Here is a 21977-nt window from a genome sequence, read left to right on the forward strand (position 1 = left end):
AAGTGAAATAACTAGCCCTACTGCTAATTTCCGTATTTATGTAAAGATACAAATGTTTATGAATTTGCTTCATGGTACACGTTCAGTCTATGTTTTAAAGATAGATATCACAGTATTCAATGAATAAGCTAAATTAAGCACAAAATGTGAGTAAAAAAATTAATAGAACTTTGCTATGAATATCGTGTTGGTACAAAAAAAATTCTACCTTCGATTCTTTGAATGTCTCTTGCTTTCTTCTCGATCTCAACCCTCGTGTTTTCGCTGTTTGACTCCAGCTCTGTAATCCGTTCACATGATTCTCTCAGTTTCGCTGTTTGTAATACAAACAATGGTATAGGTATAATATACTGTTATTTCAATAAAGCACATTGAGTTTATTAATCATCGGCCATTGAATGTCAAACATTTGGTAATTCTGACATACAGTCTTAGACAGGAAATATGCTACGTGTTTCCATTAGTAGCATGGGATCTGTTATATGCACCATCTCACAGACAGGATAGCACATATCACAGCCTTAATTTGTAATATCAGTTGTTGACCAATGGCTGGAACGAGAAATATCCCAAAGGGCCCACCGATGGAGATCGATCCTAGATCGACTGTGCATCAGGCTACATGTTATAGATAGATAGATACATATACATGTGTATATACTGTTATTTCAATAAATCGATAGGTCAATATCACTATAAGATTATATACTGCTATTTCAACAAATCAATAGGTCAATATTCCTACAAGATTACTTTGTACCTGTTTGTACACACTGTCATGGGGATCCTATAATACCCGTAACTGGATGAAACACGATTATCAAAATATCTCTCCTAACTGTATATCTATTAGATCTCTCTGTAACGGGCGCTTATACCCTAGTGTGGCTCGTCTAGGTATGATCAGAGATACGATCTTATATAAGTATATATAATATAGCACGTTTAGTTCACTAGAAAACACAACAAAAACACAATACACTTTGGAATCTGTATTAACCTACGCTGACAAATGTACAGCCGCAGTAGTTAATTAACAACAATAAATAATAACAACCCAGAACTGATCACTTAATTAGTTAATCTCAAGGTGTCTAGTTTACACAATATGCTAATCACTTCACTGTGACACAACACCCACACGTGTGATAATTGAGAAATGCTAACACACACACGTGTGATAATGGAGAAACGCTTCCAGGAGAACTTAATTAATAAAGGAATTACAACTCTATTCCTAACTGGTTAATTTTTAATTAACCCTTACTACTCATTCAGTAACGTGTGATAATTGAGAAACGCTTCCAGGGGAACTTAATTAATAAAGGAATTACAATTCTATTCCTAACTGGTTAATTTTTAATTAACCCGTAACTACTCATTCAGTAACCTTGTAACACAGAATTAATACTGGTACCTATCACAATAAAGACAATAACCTACAGTTTACCTAGGTCCTCTAGGATGACTGGATAAGCTTTATATATATATATCAGAATGGTGAGCCTACAGTATACTGCGTCAGATGACCGGCAGCACCGTCTAAATAATATTGGTATAATACAGTATTAAAATATTTAAAGTCACATCAATCACATCAAGGTTATACACAGAGCAGAAAATATATCATTACCAGTCCGGACGGACAGCGATCCCCTGGAGCCTTCCTATGTTTCTCCCCGATATCTCTAAAACCCTAGCTATTTATTTTAAAAATCCAAATATCGCCTGGCATAGCATGGGTGGGGCCACCGGGGTGGTTGCCCTGGGTTCAAAATTCTGGACTGGTGGAAGGGACTTGGGAAGTGCTAACGGTCCACTGGTTAGGGGGCGCAAGACTCGGGAAGTGCTAACGGTCCACTGGTTAAGGGGAGCAAGACTGGGGAAGTGCTAACGGTCCACTGGTTAGGGGGCACAAGACTCGGGAAGTGGTAACGGTCCATTGGTTAGGGGGCGCAAGACTCGGGAAGTGCTAACGGTCCACTGGTTAGGGGGCGCAAGACTCGGGAAGTGCTAACGGTCCATTGGTTAGGGGGAGCAAGACTCGGGAAGTGCTAACGGTCCACTGGTTAGGGGGAGCAAGACTCGGGAAGTGCTAACGGTCCACTGGTTAGGGGGCGCAAGACTCGGGAAGTGCTAACGGTCCACTGGATAGGGGGCACAATTAATACTTGCCTTGCCCCGGGCGCTGGCAATTTTAACCCACGCTACCTGGCAACCCACACTACACCACTGATTAAACCACCCACCCACCCAATCCTTTTTATTTAGCCATTTCATTTATATAACAGTGTTGGAGTAAATTCTCTAATTCGGGTAAACATTATTGAGCTATAATATGTATTTGGGCAAAATGTGCTAAACTAAGACCTTTTTACCATGTATTTCCATTATTCTAGCCTCAAAATTACTTATATAGCTGTTTGGCAGTAATGCTAATATGAATAAATGTTGTTTTCCAGATCTGGCATTTTCGTTTAATTCCGGCAAAAAACAGCCTGCCCCTCTACAAAAATAGGAGCCCATGTGCCTATTCATATAATTATGCAATTTTGAGTATATTTTTAAATATTTAATTAAAAGACAATATACTGAGGAAACCTGTATGATATACATGTATTAGTGTATATGTAGTTGATGGTATATGTCTGGTGATAGCTAAAAACATATGAGTCTATTAAAAATGTAGGTGTGTTAGTGTTCTGCATTAGTTATTAATGTTCTATAATCGGAAAGCAAGATTGCATCTTTAAATTTAATTCTTTAAAAAATTTATATTATTTTATCACAATATATTACGAAAGAGGAATTTGAGAATTAACTATAAACTAGGCACCTTGTATAACAACCACTTTTATGTAAAGAATATTTCAGATTATACATACATGTATTTTCCTCCATATAAAGGACACACAAAAGCTTAAGTCAGGAGCATAAGCATATGAGATGGGGGGGGGGGGGGGCAGGGGGCAACATAGTGCTGAAGCAAAATCTCTCAAAGCCGAGACCTTTTTACCATGTATTTCCATGATTCAACTCTCAAAATTAGTTGTAATCAATGAAAAAATGTGTAGTGATTCGTTTGCAATCCTATATACATGTAGCTGTTTAGTAGTAAAAAAAAAAAGTAAAGTTTGTTTTATTTAACGACGCCACTAGAGCACATTGATTTTTAATCTTATCATCGGCTATTGGACGTCAAACATATGGTCATTCTGACACTGTTTTTTTAGAGGAAACCCGCTGTCGCCACATAGGCTACTCTTCTTTACGACAGGCAGCAAGGGATCTTTTATTTGCGCTTCCCACAGGCAGGATAGCACAAACCATGGCCTTTGTTGAACCAGTTATGGATCACTGGTCGGTGCAAGTGGTTTACACCTACCCATTGAGCCTTGCGGAGCACTCACTCAGGGTTTGGAGTCGGTATCTGGATTAAAAATCCCATGCCTCGACTGGGATCCGAACCCAGTACCTACCAGCCTGTAGACCGATGGCCTGCCACGACGCCACCGAGGCCGGTATTGTTTAGTAGTAATGCTTATGATTAAATTATTTTTTTCCAGATTCAGGCATTTTTGTTTAATCCAGGCATAAGCCAGCCTGCTCCCCCTACCCCCACTACAAAAATGGTCCGGAGTATACAAAGGTTGTCTTTTTTCGACATATTTCACAATTTTCTATGATTCAGCCATATGTCAGAAATTTATTATTTAGAATATTCATTTTTGTACTCCTGAAGTGGTTCTGGTCATCCAGATTTTGGTAATATCCATTAAAATGCATTGTTCTAAATTTTAAAAATGCACGTTCATTTGAGAAGTAATGGTTATCGAGACAAGCTCTATTTTTGACGATATTTCCAAATTTAAATACCACAGACTTTAGCTTCTCTGTGTTATAACTTTATTTCATATGTGTTACATGTTTGTAGATTAACTAAATTCAGTGTCCATTTTAATGGGCTGAAACTAATTAAGGTATGTGCCTTTAAGGTGATCTTGGCACCAAGATCACTTCGTGGAGCGGGGCCTAGTGTACAAATACCTCGTTGGTACGAAAATCTCTATTTCTACCTTCAAATTTTTCAATTTCTTTTTCTTTCTTCTCTATTTCATGCTTCATATCTCGACCGTCCAACTCCAGTTCTGTAATTCGTCTTTCAGCTTCACTCATGAGTCTCTCTGTGCGAATTATAAATCGTAGACACAGTTCATTCATATTTTGTGAGGGGGGGGAAATATGTTTTTATGTTCTGTAGTTCGTAATATCCTGCCTTTGGGGAAGTGCAGTATGCAAAATCCCTTGCAATCTTTCTGGCAGTACCGTAATGCTAAAGCAATACATGTCCCCTACCGAGCCCAACAAATATTCTGTGGGAAAACTAGTAAATCACTGTAAAAGTTAAACTTTATTTGTAATAGTACATGATAAAGATATATACAAAATGTCATCTCAATATTTTCAGGCACATTTGCCCAAAAAATGTCCGGAAAACAAATTTTCATATCTCCTTAGTTCGAGGGCCATAACTCTATTAAAAAAAAAGTAAATTGCCATGAAAGTCAAACCTTGTCTGTAACAGAACATGATAAAGCTATACACAAAATGTCAGCTCAGTATCTTGAGGCATTGCAAACAAGTCTGCAAAACAAATGTTCGTATATCCTAATTTCAAGGGCCATAACCCTGCCAAAAATGGGTAAATCGCTATTAAGGTTAACGCTGATCTGTAACAGAGCATGATAAAGCTACACACAAACTGACAGTTCAGTATATTAAGGCATTGAGAAAAAACATCCAGAAATCTATATATCTGGGACAGACGGACGGACAGACAGACCGAAACCAATAGTCTTGTCCGGTTGGACGAGTAGGGGATTAATAAATATGTGGTAATTTGTGAGATTGTTGTAGAAAAGTATAATATAATATAATACATCAATTATGTGTAATGGGTTACTTTTACTAAATGAAACCTATTACAGTTTCATATTAAAAAGGCATATTACAAAAAATAATAATAATAATTTAAAAAATGGAATATTACAAATATTAGATTAAGCTAAAAAAAAACACCCAACAACATATGAATGGTTTCAGTTACCCGACTTACCCAACTGACCCTAATTGTTTTTTCTCCATTTTTACAGATGCTAAACGTTTTGCCAAGTTAATCTTCAATACAGTGAGAGAATTATGCATCATAGGTTTGAAATGTGACCTTATACTGCTCTTTGTCAAGCCCAGTTTGACAAATTTTAGGATTTAATTTATTTGTTTTTTAAACTTATAGCCTACCTACATGTATCTACCTACCCTACTTTTTACATATTTATCTGGCCTTATCATAAATGTATTATGTTTTACAAATCCATATATTCTCATACATTCTTTACTACATACATGTAGTTCATCCGTTAAGTTGGATATTATCATAGCATTCAGACTGTGTTTTCTGTAATTCAATAGTTTTCGTGCTGAGGTGTCGTTAAACATTCATTCATTAATTCATTCAAACATACATTCATTCATTCATTCATTCATTCTTTCATTCATTCATTCATTCTGTAATTCAAGTGAGATTAGTGATGAGCAGATACGATGTTTTGAATGCGATAAACTCTTTATACTTCGGATTCATTCTGTATTAATATCTTCTTTTTCTCCATTGTCCAGAGCATTGTATATATTAGAATGCAACAATTAATTCATGTTCTAATTAATACACACTTATTAACTATTATGTAAATGAACTGTGCTAAATGTGTATTAAAAATGTTCACAAGGTGATGGAGAACTCTCTGTAACAATTAATTTCTAATAGTTTTAATAATATATACTTTCTTAATTGCTCCTTATTTGTTTCACTGCTGTTGTATATAACTACTGGTATCATTTCATTTAAATTCATAAACGCAAACCATCATCATTTTACTGTACCAACTTAGCAATGCTACAGTTATAAACGTACACGTATACATGTACATGTATATATGTAACTTGTTGTGTCTTGACATTTAGTTGATCAAAACTGATAGCTATACTTGTCTGAAAACTACAAGGAAACTTAAAGATATGAACACTAAAAAGACAATATTTACCTTTATTTTCTTCTTCACTGGTGTACACTTCTGTCAACTTGGCATTCAGTTCATCTACAGTGCCTTTGAGCTTGACTAATTCTGATTCCTGTAGCATTCTTTGTACCTCTTCAAGGGAACCTTTAGCTTCGTTTAATTCTTTATCAAGAGTATCCTTGCAGAAATTCAACTGATCAATTGTTTCAGTTTGTTGAGCTAAACATTTCTTTAGTGTTACATTTTCATTTTCCACCTCTGTCAGGCAACTCTGCATTCTGGATAAATCTTCACCAACATTCTCCTCGTCTACCTGCAAATGTTCATTTCTTTCTCTTTCTTGGGCCAAACATTTCTCCATTTCCGAGCATTCATTCTGGACCTGTGTTAGGTGATACTGGACTCTAGAGAAATCTTCGTCCAGCTTCTCTTTGTATGACTCCAGCTGATCAATGGTCTTACTTTGCTCAGCCAAAAAAAATTTGAATTCCAGATCTGTCAATTGTCTCCCTCTGTGTCCTTTTGCCATGTTTTCACTTTCATCTTCCCTCGACGAGGTCTCTGCATGGGCTATTAACAAAATAATATTTTGCAAATGACCAGGGTTATTTGAAATTATATGACACAATGCAGTGGCAGATCCAAGATGGCCCCAGGGGCCCAGACCCCATGCACCCACACACACACCGCACCCCCACACACCCCGCACACCCACACACCCCGCACTCTTTTGGGAACTTTGTCCACATACACTTCATTGGGGCACCCCTAAATGGATTTTCTGGATCCACCACTGCTATGGATTTAAAACAGAAATGAAAGGAATGGGAAAATATGATTAAAGACAATTCCGGCTATTTGGTGTTGGCAAGTAGGTTAGTGAAATAAAATCATCACAAAAAACTATATTATTTGATAAAAACACACAATTAACATAACTCAAACCAGATTACTTTAGTTAGACCAGCTTCAGAATGAGCTAAGTGCCACCCGGAAAGAACATTATGTCGACTTGCTTTTTTGTAGTCCTCATCATACACGTTAACAAAAAGGTTTTGGTAAACGGGCTTCTGGTGGTGGGTGTGACAAATATGGGGGTCAAAGGCCCCCCCCCTCCCAAAACCAGGGTCAACTACTAATAGCACTATTGGGAGAGCATGCAGATAATTAGGAGAACTTGGCACATATGATCTCTCCATGGGCTGCCATACTGTCCTACAAATGTTCATTATTTAGATATATTTTAATAGAGTTTTTCAATATTAGCCATTTTATATTATTTTATATGTTAAAAAACATGCTGAACCTAGCGTCTGATATGTAAAGAAAGGCTTCTGGTGGCACATGTAGGAGTGGCAAATATTGTGCGTCAATATATGGCAACCTCCCCAAAATATGGGCAGCTACTACTAGGACTATTGGCAGAGCAGATAACAGAAATAATGTTTCAAATGCTAATACAACCTCCCCAAAATATGGGCACCTACTACTAGGACTATTGGCAGAGCAGATAACAGAAATAATGTTCCAAATGCTAATACAACCTCCCCAAAATATGGGCACCTACTACTAGGACTATTGGCAGAGCAGATAACAGAAATAATGTTTCAAATGGTAATGACATACTTAACACATTTTATTTATGGTTATATGGCGTCAGACATGGTACATGGAAGATGACAGCCATACGACTTATAGAAAAATCGTCATTTTTGTCATATAAAAATTTATCATCCATTAAAGGCTTTTGTAGGAGATATCGCTGGCACTACAATTTGTGATATCTCCACTTCTTATAATCTTGATTGGTCAAATTTTAATCACAAGACAATGTTTTGTTACGTCACTGTGTTTGTTTCAGCGCTAAACCTACCATTAGTGACGTCATGCCATTGCCATTCTGATAGTTAACTAGTCTACCGCTGACATTTGACCCACATTACTGACATTGTTTACAACTGTCGCAAATGAAAATAATGATAATGGATTATAAAAAGACTATCAACCACCCCCCACCCCCCACCCCCCGCATGTCTTGTGATATCATAATTTATCAGAACTCGTTGAAAAAAGAATAAAATCCTAGGCAAGCCTTGGATTTCATACTTTTATCAACTTGTGCTGATAAATTATGATATCACAAGACACTCAGGGAGTATCCTCTATATACAAGACCCACAAAAACATGGGATAAAGTTCCATAAGATCGTTTTTGACTATAAGTTAGTTTTAGCCCATACTCTGTTGTCAGTACTTATATTTTGTACTAGTCATAATTTTCACATAAGAAACCTATAAACTAAAGAAGCTAGGCCACCATATCCTTTGCCCCAATATCACCAGTTCGATCATGAATCAGTCCAAAAGACATAATAATAAATAATAATAATAATAATAATAAAAATAAAATTCTTTAACACATTCAGTACAAGGTGACTGGTCTCCCATGAAGCCCTCTCTAATCTATACATGATATTATACATACATACATTCAAAGAAACAACATCAACATACATGTAATATTTATAGCATGAGAAACAATAGCACATATTATGAATATTTAAATCAATTTGTTAAGAAACTTGAGTCATTGATAACTCATTGCATCATAATTATTTTAACAAACACAAAATCAACAACAAAGGTATATCTTAAAACTGATTATTATTTGAATAGTGCTTAAAATAACTGGATTTAAATGAGGCAAGGAATTGAGAATATTTTATCTTTGAAGGTAGTGTGTTCCACAGTTTAGCTCCCCTGCATGAAAAACTATGGCAATAAAATGATGTTCTTGGTTTTAATTCATAAAGATGACTATGTTGAGTTGACCTCAGATTTAAGGAGTGAACACCTTCAAAGAAACTGTATTAATATACATCCTATTATATGAGCTCAACACCACGCTGTAAATGTTAAAAAGCAGGTAAGTACTGTAAAGTACATGTACTATTAATTTGGATATGAGTCTGCATATTTAGGGGTATAGGGTATATACTTCCCTAAGTGTTCTGGCACACCAGAAACCAATGTAGCAAGACATTCGTCAAGAACTTGCTTTTACAACTTGTTTTGGGGGTTTTTGTTGATGGAAAGAGACTTTGACATCAATTCACTTCATCTATTGACTAATGATTAAATTAGATCTGGTTATTTCTAAAGTCTTATATTTTGGTCGGATGTGACAAAAGAGCAAGATCACAATGCCGACCGTTTGTAGGTGGAAGCAGTTTTAATAAAGAGGATGTTTTGCTGAGGACAATGTTTTCATGTACGTAGCTTTGCAATGACCGAGGATTATGTTTTTCACTGTCTAAGAGACTACATCTTGAGTGAGTTCTTTGCTATGCTCACCAAAGATTTTATGACTGATGTCTCATTTATAAATTACATTGTTTGCAACCATAATTATTTTCCAAAGATAATTGGTTAGATACCTTTTACTGAGATTGTAGAAAAATGTAGACATGCAGTCCAACATTTGTATCAACTCATGCAGACTTGGTAGTGAGTGCTTGTATATAATATATGCTTAGTACAGTGATTACCATGTCATTGACATGAATGACCACACGTTTTAATCCATTTCACATGATGTGGATGGTATAAAATAAGCCGATTTAACGTCTTCGTTGATTTCAGTACAGGAAAAGATAATACCTGTTGAATGATTGGTAGCAAGTTGCATTTTGGTCTCTTCATGGAATCTTCTCTAGATAAAACTATTATATTTTGGAGTTTTGACTGAGGGACAACAAAGCATCTGCATCTGGAACAGAATAATGTGTGCTGCCTTCATACTCTTTGTTCCACATTGTACCTCTTGGTAATACCCGTAAATGATCTGAGCCCATCCCTTACTTAGAAACAACGTCTCTACTGGTGACAGCAGAAGTACAAAGGACCATCACAACCTTCGAAGTCAGCAATTTGCTATTGAACTCATGTTTTCACACTTGGTCAAATACTACTTCCTGGTAGAATGCATAGCATTATAGCAACCAGAGAAATGTTTGGAACAGGTTAATGTTCATATCTTTCAATAGCACTTTTTTGTAGCCCTGTCACCTTTGTGGTGCCATGTTCATTCATCGTCACCTCATTAAGAATGCTAAGACGAGATCTAATACTGAGGGGCAAACAGTGAAATTTCAGCAAGTATTGTTATTCCATCGTGTTTGTTTTGGATGAAGGCATGACTGCTCTTCACAAAACAACCTGAACACATCAAAGTATGAATTGGCGGACATATTGGATTTACCTTTCGAGCCATGATACAAAATGCCAGGGTTATACAAGGCTATATTATTACTATGGGGTCCCATCAAGAGTACCCACATACAGGGTAGTCATGCTAATAATAGCATGTCTAATCAGGTTAACCTATATTATTTTTGAATAAAAATTATTCCCATGATGACTATGATGATGAAGATAAGCGAATAGTGTCTGTAGCATTAATTATTGTTTTCTCTTTATTTTGAGGTGAAAGAAAAGATAGTACAGAGTAACGTATTCGTATTAGAAATGATTAAAACAAATTGATTATTAGAGGTATAGACATATATTTATTAAGAAACAACTAAAAGAGAATAATACATTTAAAAGATATATTAATAATAAAATTAGCTAATTGACAAGCTAATTAAACAGGATATTGATAAGACATGGGATCGATTAATGTCTGTGATATAGTACAGTGATTTGGTTACAGAACAAGGAGAAATTGTACTTATTTATGGTCTTCAATTGATATTATAATGTTGGTAGCTGGTACCTGTGTTTAGTGGAAAACATTGCAGCCATTATGAAAAAAGGTATATTCTAACAGTATAATAATTATCAGTAAGAGGTTCAGCATAGTTTTAAATATATAAAATGACACTGTGATGATAAAAGTCTGACAACTTTATTAATGTTAATGGACATTGGTGGAATAATATGGTGGCCATCTTGAAAAGTGGCCTCTAGCTATTTTAGAATGTTAAGCGCATCATTGATAGGAACTTAAGAACTCACTAATGAGATCATTTATGCAAAGTTCCATGCATTTGAAAGGTGATTTCTGTTATCTGCTCTGCTAATAATGCTAATAATAGGTGACCGTATGCACGTTTTGGGGAGGTTGCCATATATTATCAACCCTCAATATTTGCCACTCCTACCATCAGAAGCCTTTTTTACACATTAGGTTCAGCATGTTTATAACATATAAATTAATATAAAATGACTAATATTGAAAAACTACATAAACTATATCTAAATAATGAACATTTGTAGGACAGTATGGTGGCCATCTTGAAAAATGTTGAAAATTCAATAGGTTCATTGATTGAATGTGATGAACTTCCCATGGAGATCATCTGTGCCAAGTTTCATGTTTCTATCATCATTTGAAGTGTTTACCCCATTATCTGCTCTCCTAATAGCGCTATTAGTACATGCAGTTAATTTGACCCTGTTTTTTGGAGGAGGGCCCTACTTAATTTCAAACCCATATTTGCCACATCCACCACCAGAAGCTCGGCTACCAAAACCTTTTTTGTTAACATATATGATGCAGTGGTCTCTCCAGTATTCAGGAAAGGGATGGAGGCAATCAGTGGAGCTGGTTCCACTTATAGGAAGGGATGGTACCTAAGATTTGCAGGGTACAAATTAAGTACTTCGAAAATGTCTTGTAAATGACGATGAACCTAATTACTCTGGTAGTTCAAGACGATGGCATGACTTGCGATTTTGGATGGTGGCCTAAATAGATGGCAGATATTAGCATAGCATGCCTTATTACCGCATGGCTTATCAGAAAATGAGATTCTGAATAAAAACATTTGTCCAACCTAACAATTTTTTTTTGCTGTTTTGTTATTCATGCTTTCATGCATATAGTGAAATAAAAAATCCCCACCCAAGTTATTAATTTCCAGTAGGAAACACATACCAGTTTTGATGCAGTGACGTACATACACAAAGGAAAGGAATCGCAGTTACCGCAGGTGTTACGATTGTTTGGTATGGATGCCCATTATCAACAAAATGTTAATAAATGTTACCTTATTATTGAGCATGAACATCAAAGTCCTGGTGTGAATATCACCAGAATTTGTCTTTTTAACATCCTGCTATCATGGTTACAGGTACCTAAAACCAATAACTTAAAAATATTTGTTAAAATAATTTGAACACAAATCCTGGAATGCAAGATATTTTAAACTGGAACAAACCATAAACTTTAATATACAGAACAGTAACACTTTAGAAATTAGCTGAGTATATTCTGCATGCAGAGAAGGCACAGAAACGTGTTGTCTGTCCTTACAACCTTGGTATCACTGGAGAATATTATAAGATGTTTCTAGTGATCACCTTTATGATATCGTACCCACTTGACACTCACAAGATTTACACATTCTTTGTGTGCTGGTAGAGAAAACTGTTTACAAATTACACAGCATTTCAATTCCTCTAAATCAGACCCTTCACTTTCCTCATGGGAAATTGAATTGTTTTCAATGAGGTGGATGGTCCAGGCTGGGGTGATGAAGGTAAGTTTGTGTGTTCTTTCCAATTATCAGCTTTTCAGTGCTTTGTTTATTTTTAGTTTATTTTTTATTTATTTTTTTAAATATTATTATCAGTACCTCTTATTATTTATATTTGTGTTCAGTTTATAATTTTAAAATAAATAATATGTTTAAAGTAACAAATATGTTGATGCTCGCATTCATTTTCTAAGTGATTCAGTCAACCAACAATGTGTTACATTACAGATTTATGTTAATATTATGTGGCCTTTGTGTGCCTCCATACAAGCCGTAACATGTCATTACAAAAATTGTTGGCTGATCAGCTGACAAATCCAAATAGCAGACGACAGGTCTGAGACAGTGAAAAGTCGGAGAGTGAATTGGACGGAAATAATAAACACTTTTGGCAAGAGCAGACCAGTCAACCCTCCCGGATTCCGCGGGAGTCTCCCGGTATTTGATCAAATCTCCTTTCACCTGTGTGGGAGACAGTTTCTCCTGTTAAATAACTATGCCTTGTTTTCTCATTCGGAAAATGTCGACTACTTTCGGTTTCTGAGAATGTAACAGGCCGAATTGTCCCGACTGTTTAACCTTTGCCGAAGTGAGAATTGTGGGATAGCCTATTTATATTGTTAAAAAAGCACATGGAGTTTATAAAATGACGTGTTATTATAATGTTTGTTGTCATCGTAATGGCTACGAAGCGTGTTGCCGCTAATTCAACAGGCTGTGTATTGACATTCAGTGTTGCCATATAATAAAAAAAGCCTATCCAATTTAGTTCTAATAACACCTCTGAATTGTAAAATGTCTTCCCACTGGATTACATAATGCAACTATGACGAATCTGAACTGCCAGACTCCGAGTTGACAGCGATACACACGATGCATGTTAAAATCACGTCACAGCAAGACAACGAAAAGACCAATTAGCTGTATAAACATACTTGTGTCAGTTAATTTTGTATGTTTGTGCAGTAAAATGTTGGTTATACTTCAAGAAATTATTTTTGTACAATTAAAAAATGTTGTGTTTGACATTGACATAAAGTTACTCACGGAAATGGGTATAATTCCGGTATATTTCACACGATGTCCGTAATGAGGTTTTACTTATGATTAATGAAAATACAATGTTTATTGCATCATTATAATGATTTTAAATAAGTACCACGCCACCGTTCCTCATTATAGTAAAAACTGAATATTAATTTATAAGATTTATATAAATTTGTCTTTGGTACTTAGGTACACTAACCACAAATGATAATGTAACGCAACCTGTAAGGCTCTAAGTGTAATACCGTAAATGTACTATTTAAAAAAAAAAATCTTGTTCATGTTCTTAACATTTTTGGATAATTTTTTTTTTTTTTTTTAAATATGTATTAAATCATAATAATATTTAAACTTTTTTTTTTTAATGCCAAGATCTAAGGTTAAGAAGTATATATGCCATTATAAAGTATTCATATAACTTATTGTAATAATGTTTTTTTTAAATCTTGCGATTTTGGGTTAAATTGTGTGAATTTAAAAAATCACCTCCTTTTTGACAAAATCTGCTTTTTTAACACACACCTCCTGCTTTCTCTTGACTAAAGGTTGACAGGTCTGTGCAAGGGGGGGGGGGGGGATCAATTACTATTTTAAGGTTTGTGAAAATGGCACATGATTTATATTTGTTTTTTTAACTTACATGAGACTAGGGACATTTCATACCAATTTGTTCGCATTTGTTAAAAACATACTTCCTTCTGTCTATTTGCATATGTCAACAAACGCTAGATGGCACTTCCAAATATTTATTCAAAAATAGCCAAGCCCGCAGAGTCTGCGAGCCCAACTGTACTATCGCTGCCAATGGATGCATATTGGAAATGAGTCTTAAGAGATGGCGGGCCCGCCATTGCTTATGACATGTAGCAAGACCCCTGTGATGTGGAATAGAAAAAAGTAGGTCTACATAATGTCCTTTCCGGGTGGCATGCACTTAGCAGGCCCGTAGCAACGACTTCGGGAGTGTGGAGGCACTGACGGGTTCAAACTCTATATCAGATTTTGGTTACAATGACAAACGTGCCCAAAGGTCCTACAGGCCTGCCTAGCTCATTCTTAAGCCAGTATATAATAAGAATTATAAAATAGTTTTTATCATTAACTTACTCATTGCTTACAACATTTTGCTTTAATATTATAAATTTTCCCAAATCAAACCTGTTTCTGGTCGTCCTAGAGTCTGTAGTAGTTTGGAAGTAATTTCCACCGGCCTCTGTGGTGTAGTGGTCAAGCCATTGGACATAAGGTTGGTGCATGTAGGTACTCACACAGAGCGAGCTTTAACGACTCAATGGGTAGGTGTAAGACCACTACACCCTCTTTTCTCTCACTAACCATTAACAACCAACAACTCACCCACTGTCCTGAATAGACAGTCCAGACACCTGAGGAGTGTGCCCAAGACAGCGTGATTGAACCTTAATTGGATATAAGCACGGAAATATGTTGAAATGAAATGAAAGTAATTTTATGACGAATGAAAAAGGTACTTTAAAAGTACTGTCATCATTTTTAGCAAAACAGATCAGTTCCAGTTTTCGCAATAGTAACAGTGAGGGGCAGGATGTAGCCGAGTGGTACAGCGCTCGCTCGATGCGCAGTCAGTCTGGCATCGATCACCGTCGATGGGCCCATTGGGATATTTCTCGTTCCAGCCAGTGCACCACGACTGGTATATCAAAGGCCATGGTATGTACTACTCTGTCTGTAGGATGGTGCATATAAGAGATCCCTTGCTGCTAATTGAAAAGAGTATCCCATGAAGTGGCGACTGCAGGTTTCCTCTCTCAATATCTGTGTGGTCCTTAACCATATGTCTGATGCCATATAACCGTAAATAAAATGTGTTGAATGTGTCATTAAATAAAACATTCTTTCTTTCTTTGGTAACAGTGAGCACGCTGCACACACTGCAATATATACCAACCTTGACTCTAGTAGCCAGAGTACTCTGACTGTAAGGGGGCGAGACATAGCTCAATGGTACAGCACTCGCCTGATGAGCACGCTGCACACACTGCAATATATACCAACCGTGACTCTAGTAGCCAGAGTACTCTGACTGTAAGGGGGCGAGACATAGCTCATTGGTACAGCACTCACCCGATGAGCACGCTGCACACACTGCAATATATACCAACCTTGACTCTAGTAGCCAGAGTACTCTGACTGTAAGGGGGCGAGACATAGCTCAATGGTACAGCACTCGCCTGATGAGCACGCTGCACACACTGCAATATATACCAACCTTGACTCTAGTAGCCAGAGTACTCTGACTGTAAGGGGGCGAGACATAGCTCAATGTTACAGCACTCACCTGATGAGCACGCTGCACACACTGCAATATATACCAACCGTGACTCTAGTAGCCAGAGTACTCTGACTGTAAGGGGGCGAGACATAGCTCAGTGGTACAGCACTCGCCTGATGAGCACGCTGCACACACTGCAATATATACCAACCTTGACTCTAGTAGCCAGAGTACTCTGACTGTAAGGGGGCGAGACATAGCTCAATGGTACAGCACTCACCTGATGAGCACGCTGCACGCACTGCAATATATACCAACCTTGACTCTAGTAGCCAGAGTACTCTGACTGTAAGGGGGCGAGACATACCTCAGTGGTACAGCACTCACCTAATGAGCACGCTGCACACACTGCAATATATACCAACCGTGACTCTAATAGCCAGAGTACTCTGACTGTAAGGGGGCGAGACATAGCTCAGTGGTACAGCACTCACCTGATGAGCACGCTGCACACACTGCAATATATACCAACCGTGACTCTAGTAGCCAGAGTACTCTGACTGTAAGGGGGCGAGACATAGCTCAATGGTACAGCACTCGTCTGATGAGCACGCTGCACACACTGCAATATATACCAACCTTGACTCTAGTAGCCAGAGTACTCTGACTGTAAGGGGGCGAGACATAGCTCAATGGTACAGCACTCACCTGATGAGCACGCTGCACACACTGCAATATATACCAACCTTGACTCTAGTAGCCAGAGTACTCTGACTGTAAGGGGGCGAGACATAGCTCAATGGTACAGCACTCACCTGATGAGCACGCTGCACACACTGCAATATATACCAACCGTGACTCTAGTAGCCAGAGTACTCTGACTGTAAGGGGGCGAGACATAGCTCAATGGTACAGCACTCACCTGATGAGCACGCTGCACACACTGCAATATATACCAACCGTGACTCTAGTAGCCAGAGTACTCTGACTGTAAGGGGGCGAGACATAGCTCAGTGGTACAGCACTCACCTGATGAGCACGCTGCACACACTGCAATATATACCAACCTTGACTCTAGTAGCCAGAGTACTCTGACTGTAAGGGGGCGAGACATAGCTCAATGGTACAGCACTCACCTGATGAGCACGCTGCACACACTGCAATATATACCAACCGTGACTCTAGTAGCCAGAGTACTCTGACTGTAAGGGGGCGAGACATAGCTCAGTGGTACAGCACTCACCTGATGAGCACGCTGCACACACTGCAATATATACCAACCTTGACTCTAGTAGCCAGAGTACTCTGACTGTAAGGGGGCGAGACATAGCTCAATGGTACAGCACTCACCTGATGAGCACGCTGCACACACTGCAATATATACCAACCTTGACTCTAGTAGCCAGAGTACTCTGACTGTAAGGGGGCGAGACATAGCTCAATGGTACAGCACTCACCTGATGAGCACGCTGCACACACTGCAATATATACCAACCTTGACTCTAGTAGCCAGAGTACTCTGACTGTAAGGGGGCGAGACATAGCTCAGTGGTACAGCACTCACCTGATGAGCACGCTGCACACACTGCAATATATACCAACCTTGACTCTAGTAGCCAGAGTACTCTGACTGTAAGGGGGCGAGACATAGCTCAATGGTACAGCACTCACCTGATGAGCACGCTGCACACACTGCAATATATACCAACCGTGACTCTAGTAGCCAGAGTACTCTGACTGTAAGGGGGCGAGACATAGCTCAATGGTACAGCACTCACCTGATGAGCACGCTGCACACACTGCAATATATACCAACCTTGACTCTAGTAGCCAGAGTACTCTGACTGTAAGGGGGCGAGACATAGCTCAATGGTACAGCACTCACCTGATGAGCACGCTGCACACACTGCAATATATACCAACCTTGACTCTAGTAGCCAGAGTACTCTGACTGTAAGGGTAGAACTCGCCTGATGAGCACGCTGCACACACTGCGAGACATAGCTCAGGCGAGACATAGCTCAGTGGTACAGCACTCACCTGATGAGCACGCTGCACACACTGCAATATATACCAACCTTGACTCTAGTAGCCAGAGTACTCTGACTGTAAGGGGGCGAGACATAGCTCAGTGGTACAGCACTCGCCTGATGAGCACGCTGCACACACTGCAATATATACCAACCTTGACTCTAGTAGCCAGAGTACTCTGACTGTAAGGGGGCGAGACATAGCTCAATGGTACAGCACTCGCCTGATGAGCACGCTGCACACACTGCAATATATACCAACCTTGACTCTAGTAGCCAGAGTACTCTGACTGTAAGGGGGCGAGACATAGCTCAATGGTACAGCACTCACCTGATGAGCACGCTGCACACACTGCAATATATACCAACCGTGACTCTAGTAGCCAGAGTACTCTGACTGTAAGGGGGCGAGACATAGCTCAGTGGTACAGCACTCACCTGATGAGCACGCTGCACACACTGCAATATATACCAACCTTGACTCTAGTAGCCAGAGTACTCTGACTGTAAGGGGGCGAGACATAGCTCAATGGTACAGCACTCGCCTGATGAGCACGCTGCACACACTGCAATATATACCAACCTTGACTCTAGTAGCCAGAGTACTCTGACTGTAAGGGGGCGAGACATAGCTCAGTGGTACAGCACTCGCCTGATGAGCACGCTGCACACACTGCAATATATACCAACCTTGACTCTAGTAGCCAGAGTACTCTGACTGTAAGGGGGCGAGACATAGCTCAGTGGTACAGCACTCGCCTGATGAGCACGCTGCACACACTGCAATATATACCAACCTTGACTCTAGTAGCCAGAGTACTCTGACTGTAAGGGGGCGAGACATAGCTCAGTGGTACAGCACTCGCCTGATGAGCACGCTGCACACACTGCAATATATACCAACCTTGACTCTAGTAGCCAGAGTACTCTGACTGTAAGGGGGCGAGACATAGCTCAATGGTACAGCACTCGCCTGATGAGCACGCTGCACACACTGCAATATATACCAACCTTGACTCTAGTAGCCAGAGTACTCTGACTGTAAGGGGGTGAGACATAGCTCAGTGGTACAGCACTCGCCTGATGAGCACGCTGCACACACTGCAATATATACCAACCGTGACTCTAGTAGCCAGAGTACTCTGACTGTAAGGGGGCGAGACATAGCTCAATGGTACAGCACTCGCCTGATGAGCACGCTGCACACACTGCAATATATACCAACCTTGACTCTAGTAGCCAGAGTACTCTGACTGTAAGGGGGCGAGACATAGCTCAGTGGTACAGCACTCACCTGATGAGCACGCTGCACACACTGCAATATATACCAACCTTGACTCTAGTAGCCAGAGTACTCTGACTGTAAGGGGGCGAGACATAGCTCAGTGGTACAGCACTCGCCTGATGAGCACGCTGCACACACTGCAATATATACCAACCTTGACTCTAGTAGCCAGAGTACTCTGACTGTAAGGGGGCGAGACATAGCTCAGTGGTACAGCACTCGCCTGATGAGCACGCTGCACACACTGCAATATATACCAACCTTGACTCTAGTAGCCAGAGTACTCTGACTGTAAGGGGGCGAGACATAGCTCAATGGTACAGCACTCGTCTGATGAGCACGCTGCACACACTGCAATATATACCAACCTTGACTCTAGTAGCCAGAGTACTCTGACTGTAAGGGGGCGAGACATAGCTCAGTGGTACAGCACTCACCTGGTGAGCACGCTGCACACACTGCAATATATACCAACCTTGACTCTAGTAGCCAGAGTACTCTGACTGTAAGGGGGCGAGACATAGCTCAGTGGTACAGCACTCACCTGATGAGCACGCTGCACACACTGCAATATATACCAACCTTGACTCTAGTAGCCAGAGTACTCTGACTGTAAGGGGGCGAGACATAGCTCAGTGGTACAGCACTCACCTGATGAGCACGCTGCACACACTGCAATATATACCAACCTTGACTCTAGTAGCCAGAGTACTCTGACTGTAAGGGGGCGAGACATAGCTCAGTGGTACAGCACTCACCTGATGAGCACGCTGCACACACTGCAATATATACCAACCGTGACTCTAGTAGCCAGAGTACTCTGACTGTAAGGGGGCGAGACATAGCTCAATGGTACAGCACTCGCCTGATGAGCAATTGATCTAGGATCGATTCACATCGGTGGGTCCATTGTGCTATTTCTTGTTCCAGCCAGTGTTCCACAACTGGTGTAACAAAGGCTGTGGTATGTATTATCCTGTCTGTGGGATGGTGCATATAAAAGATCCCTTGCTGCTAATTGAAAAGAGTACCCTATGAAGTGGCAACAGCAGGTTTCCTCCCTAAATATCTTTGTGGTCCCTCAATCATATGTCCGACTCCATATAACCGTAAATAAAATGTGTTGAGTGTTTTGTTAAATATAATATTTTCCTTCCTGACTGTAAGAGAGCTAGACGGACATTTGGAAGTTTATATGACACTCTCATTAATTAGAGCATCATAACCTACCAAATGCAGGGGCGTGGGCAGGAAATTTTGCAGGGGGGGGTCGAGATGTCTGGCGAAGCCCGACACCGCGAGCACCGCAGGCGCGAAGCCTGTGGTGGGGGGTCTGGGGGGATATGAAATTTGTTTTCACCCTGAGCAGGGGGGGTTTCGACCCCCAAAACCCTCCCCCTGCGCACGCGCCTGAAATGTCCATCTACAGTCAGAAAAAGAAAGAAATGTTTTATTTAACGACGCACTCAACACATTTTATTTACGGTTATATGGCGTCAGACATATGGTTAAGGACCACACAGATATTGAGAGAGGAAACCTGCTATCGCCACTTCATGGGTTACTCTTTTCGATTAGCAGCAAAGGATCTTTTATATGCACCATCCCACAGACAGGGTAGTACATACCATGGCCTTTGATATACCAGTCGTAGTGCACTGGCTGGAAGAAGAAATAGCCCAATGGGCCCATCGACAGGGATCGATCCCACACTGATTGCGCATCGAGCAAGCGTTGAACCACTGGGCTACATCCCGGTCCCATCTACAGTCAGAAAAAAGAAAGGAATGTTTTATTTAACGACGCACTCAACACATTTTATTTATGGTTATATGGCGTCAGACATATGGTTAAGGACCACACAGATTTTGAGAGGAAACTACATGGGCTACTCTTCCCGATTAGCAGCAAGGGATCTTTTATTTGCGCTTCCCACAGGCAGGATAGCACAAACCATAGCCTTTGTTGAACCGGTTATGGATCACTGATCGGTGCAAGTGGTTTACACCTACCCATTGAGCTTTGCGGAGCACTCACTCAGGGTTTGGAGTCGGTATCTGGATTAAAAATCCCATGCCTCGACTGGGATCCGAACCCAGTACCTACCAGCCTGTAGACCGATGGCCTAACCACAACGCCAACGAGGCCGGTCATCTACAGTCAGAGTCCTCGGGCTAGAGCTCTAGCAGAAGACCAGCAGGCTCATATCCAGATGTTAATCAGAGTCCTCGGGCTAGAGCTCTAGCAGAACACCAGCAGGCTCATATCCAGATGTTAATCAGAGTCCTCGGGCTAGAGCTCTAGCAGAACACCAGCAGGCTCATATCCAGATGTTAATCAGAGTCCTCGGGCTAGAGCTCTAGCAGAACACCAGCAGGCTCGTATCCAGATGTTAATGGAGTTTTGTATATAAAGTTAAACTTAACGACACCACCAGGCAACATTGGTCTATTAATCATCGGCTATTGGATGTCAAACATTTGGTAATTTTGACATTTAGTCTTAAGAGAGGACACCTACTACATTAATTTGTTCCATTAGTAGCAAGGGATCTTTTATATGCACCATCCCACAGACAGGATAGCACATACCATGGCCTTTGATATACCAGTTGTGGTGCACTGGCTAGAACGGGGATCGATCCTATACACCAACCGCACATTAGGCTCCCCAAGATTTATATATACTGAAGGCCAAAAGAAACTTTACCATTTTCAATTTGGAATTTAAGAAAAAATAATT

At 39.8% G+C, this 21977-nt stretch overlaps 1 protein-coding gene across 1 annotated transcript in view; it reads right to left on the reverse strand.

Annotated features, from left to right (window-relative positions):
- The window catches only part of LOC121386664 (cingulin-like protein 1), a 44841-nt gene that overhangs the window by 15911 nt on the left and 6953 nt on the right, over nucleotides 1-21977 (reverse strand). The window contains exons 4-6 of the mRNA XM_041517648.1: nucleotides 6105-6650; nucleotides 4077-4184; nucleotides 209-313 (exon numbers count right to left, since the gene is read on the reverse strand). Coding sequence (XP_041373582.1) covers nucleotides 209-313; nucleotides 4077-4184; nucleotides 6105-6650 — 759 coding nt within the window. The remainder of the gene's footprint in view (nucleotides 1-208; nucleotides 314-4076; nucleotides 4185-6104; nucleotides 6651-21977) is intronic.

The sequence above is a fragment of the Gigantopelta aegis genome, chromosome 2, assembly GCF_016097555.1.
Source record: "Gigantopelta aegis isolate Gae_Host chromosome 2, Gae_host_genome, whole genome shotgun sequence".
NCBI lineage: Eukaryota > Metazoa > Mollusca > Gastropoda > Neomphalida > Peltospiridae > Gigantopelta > Gigantopelta aegis.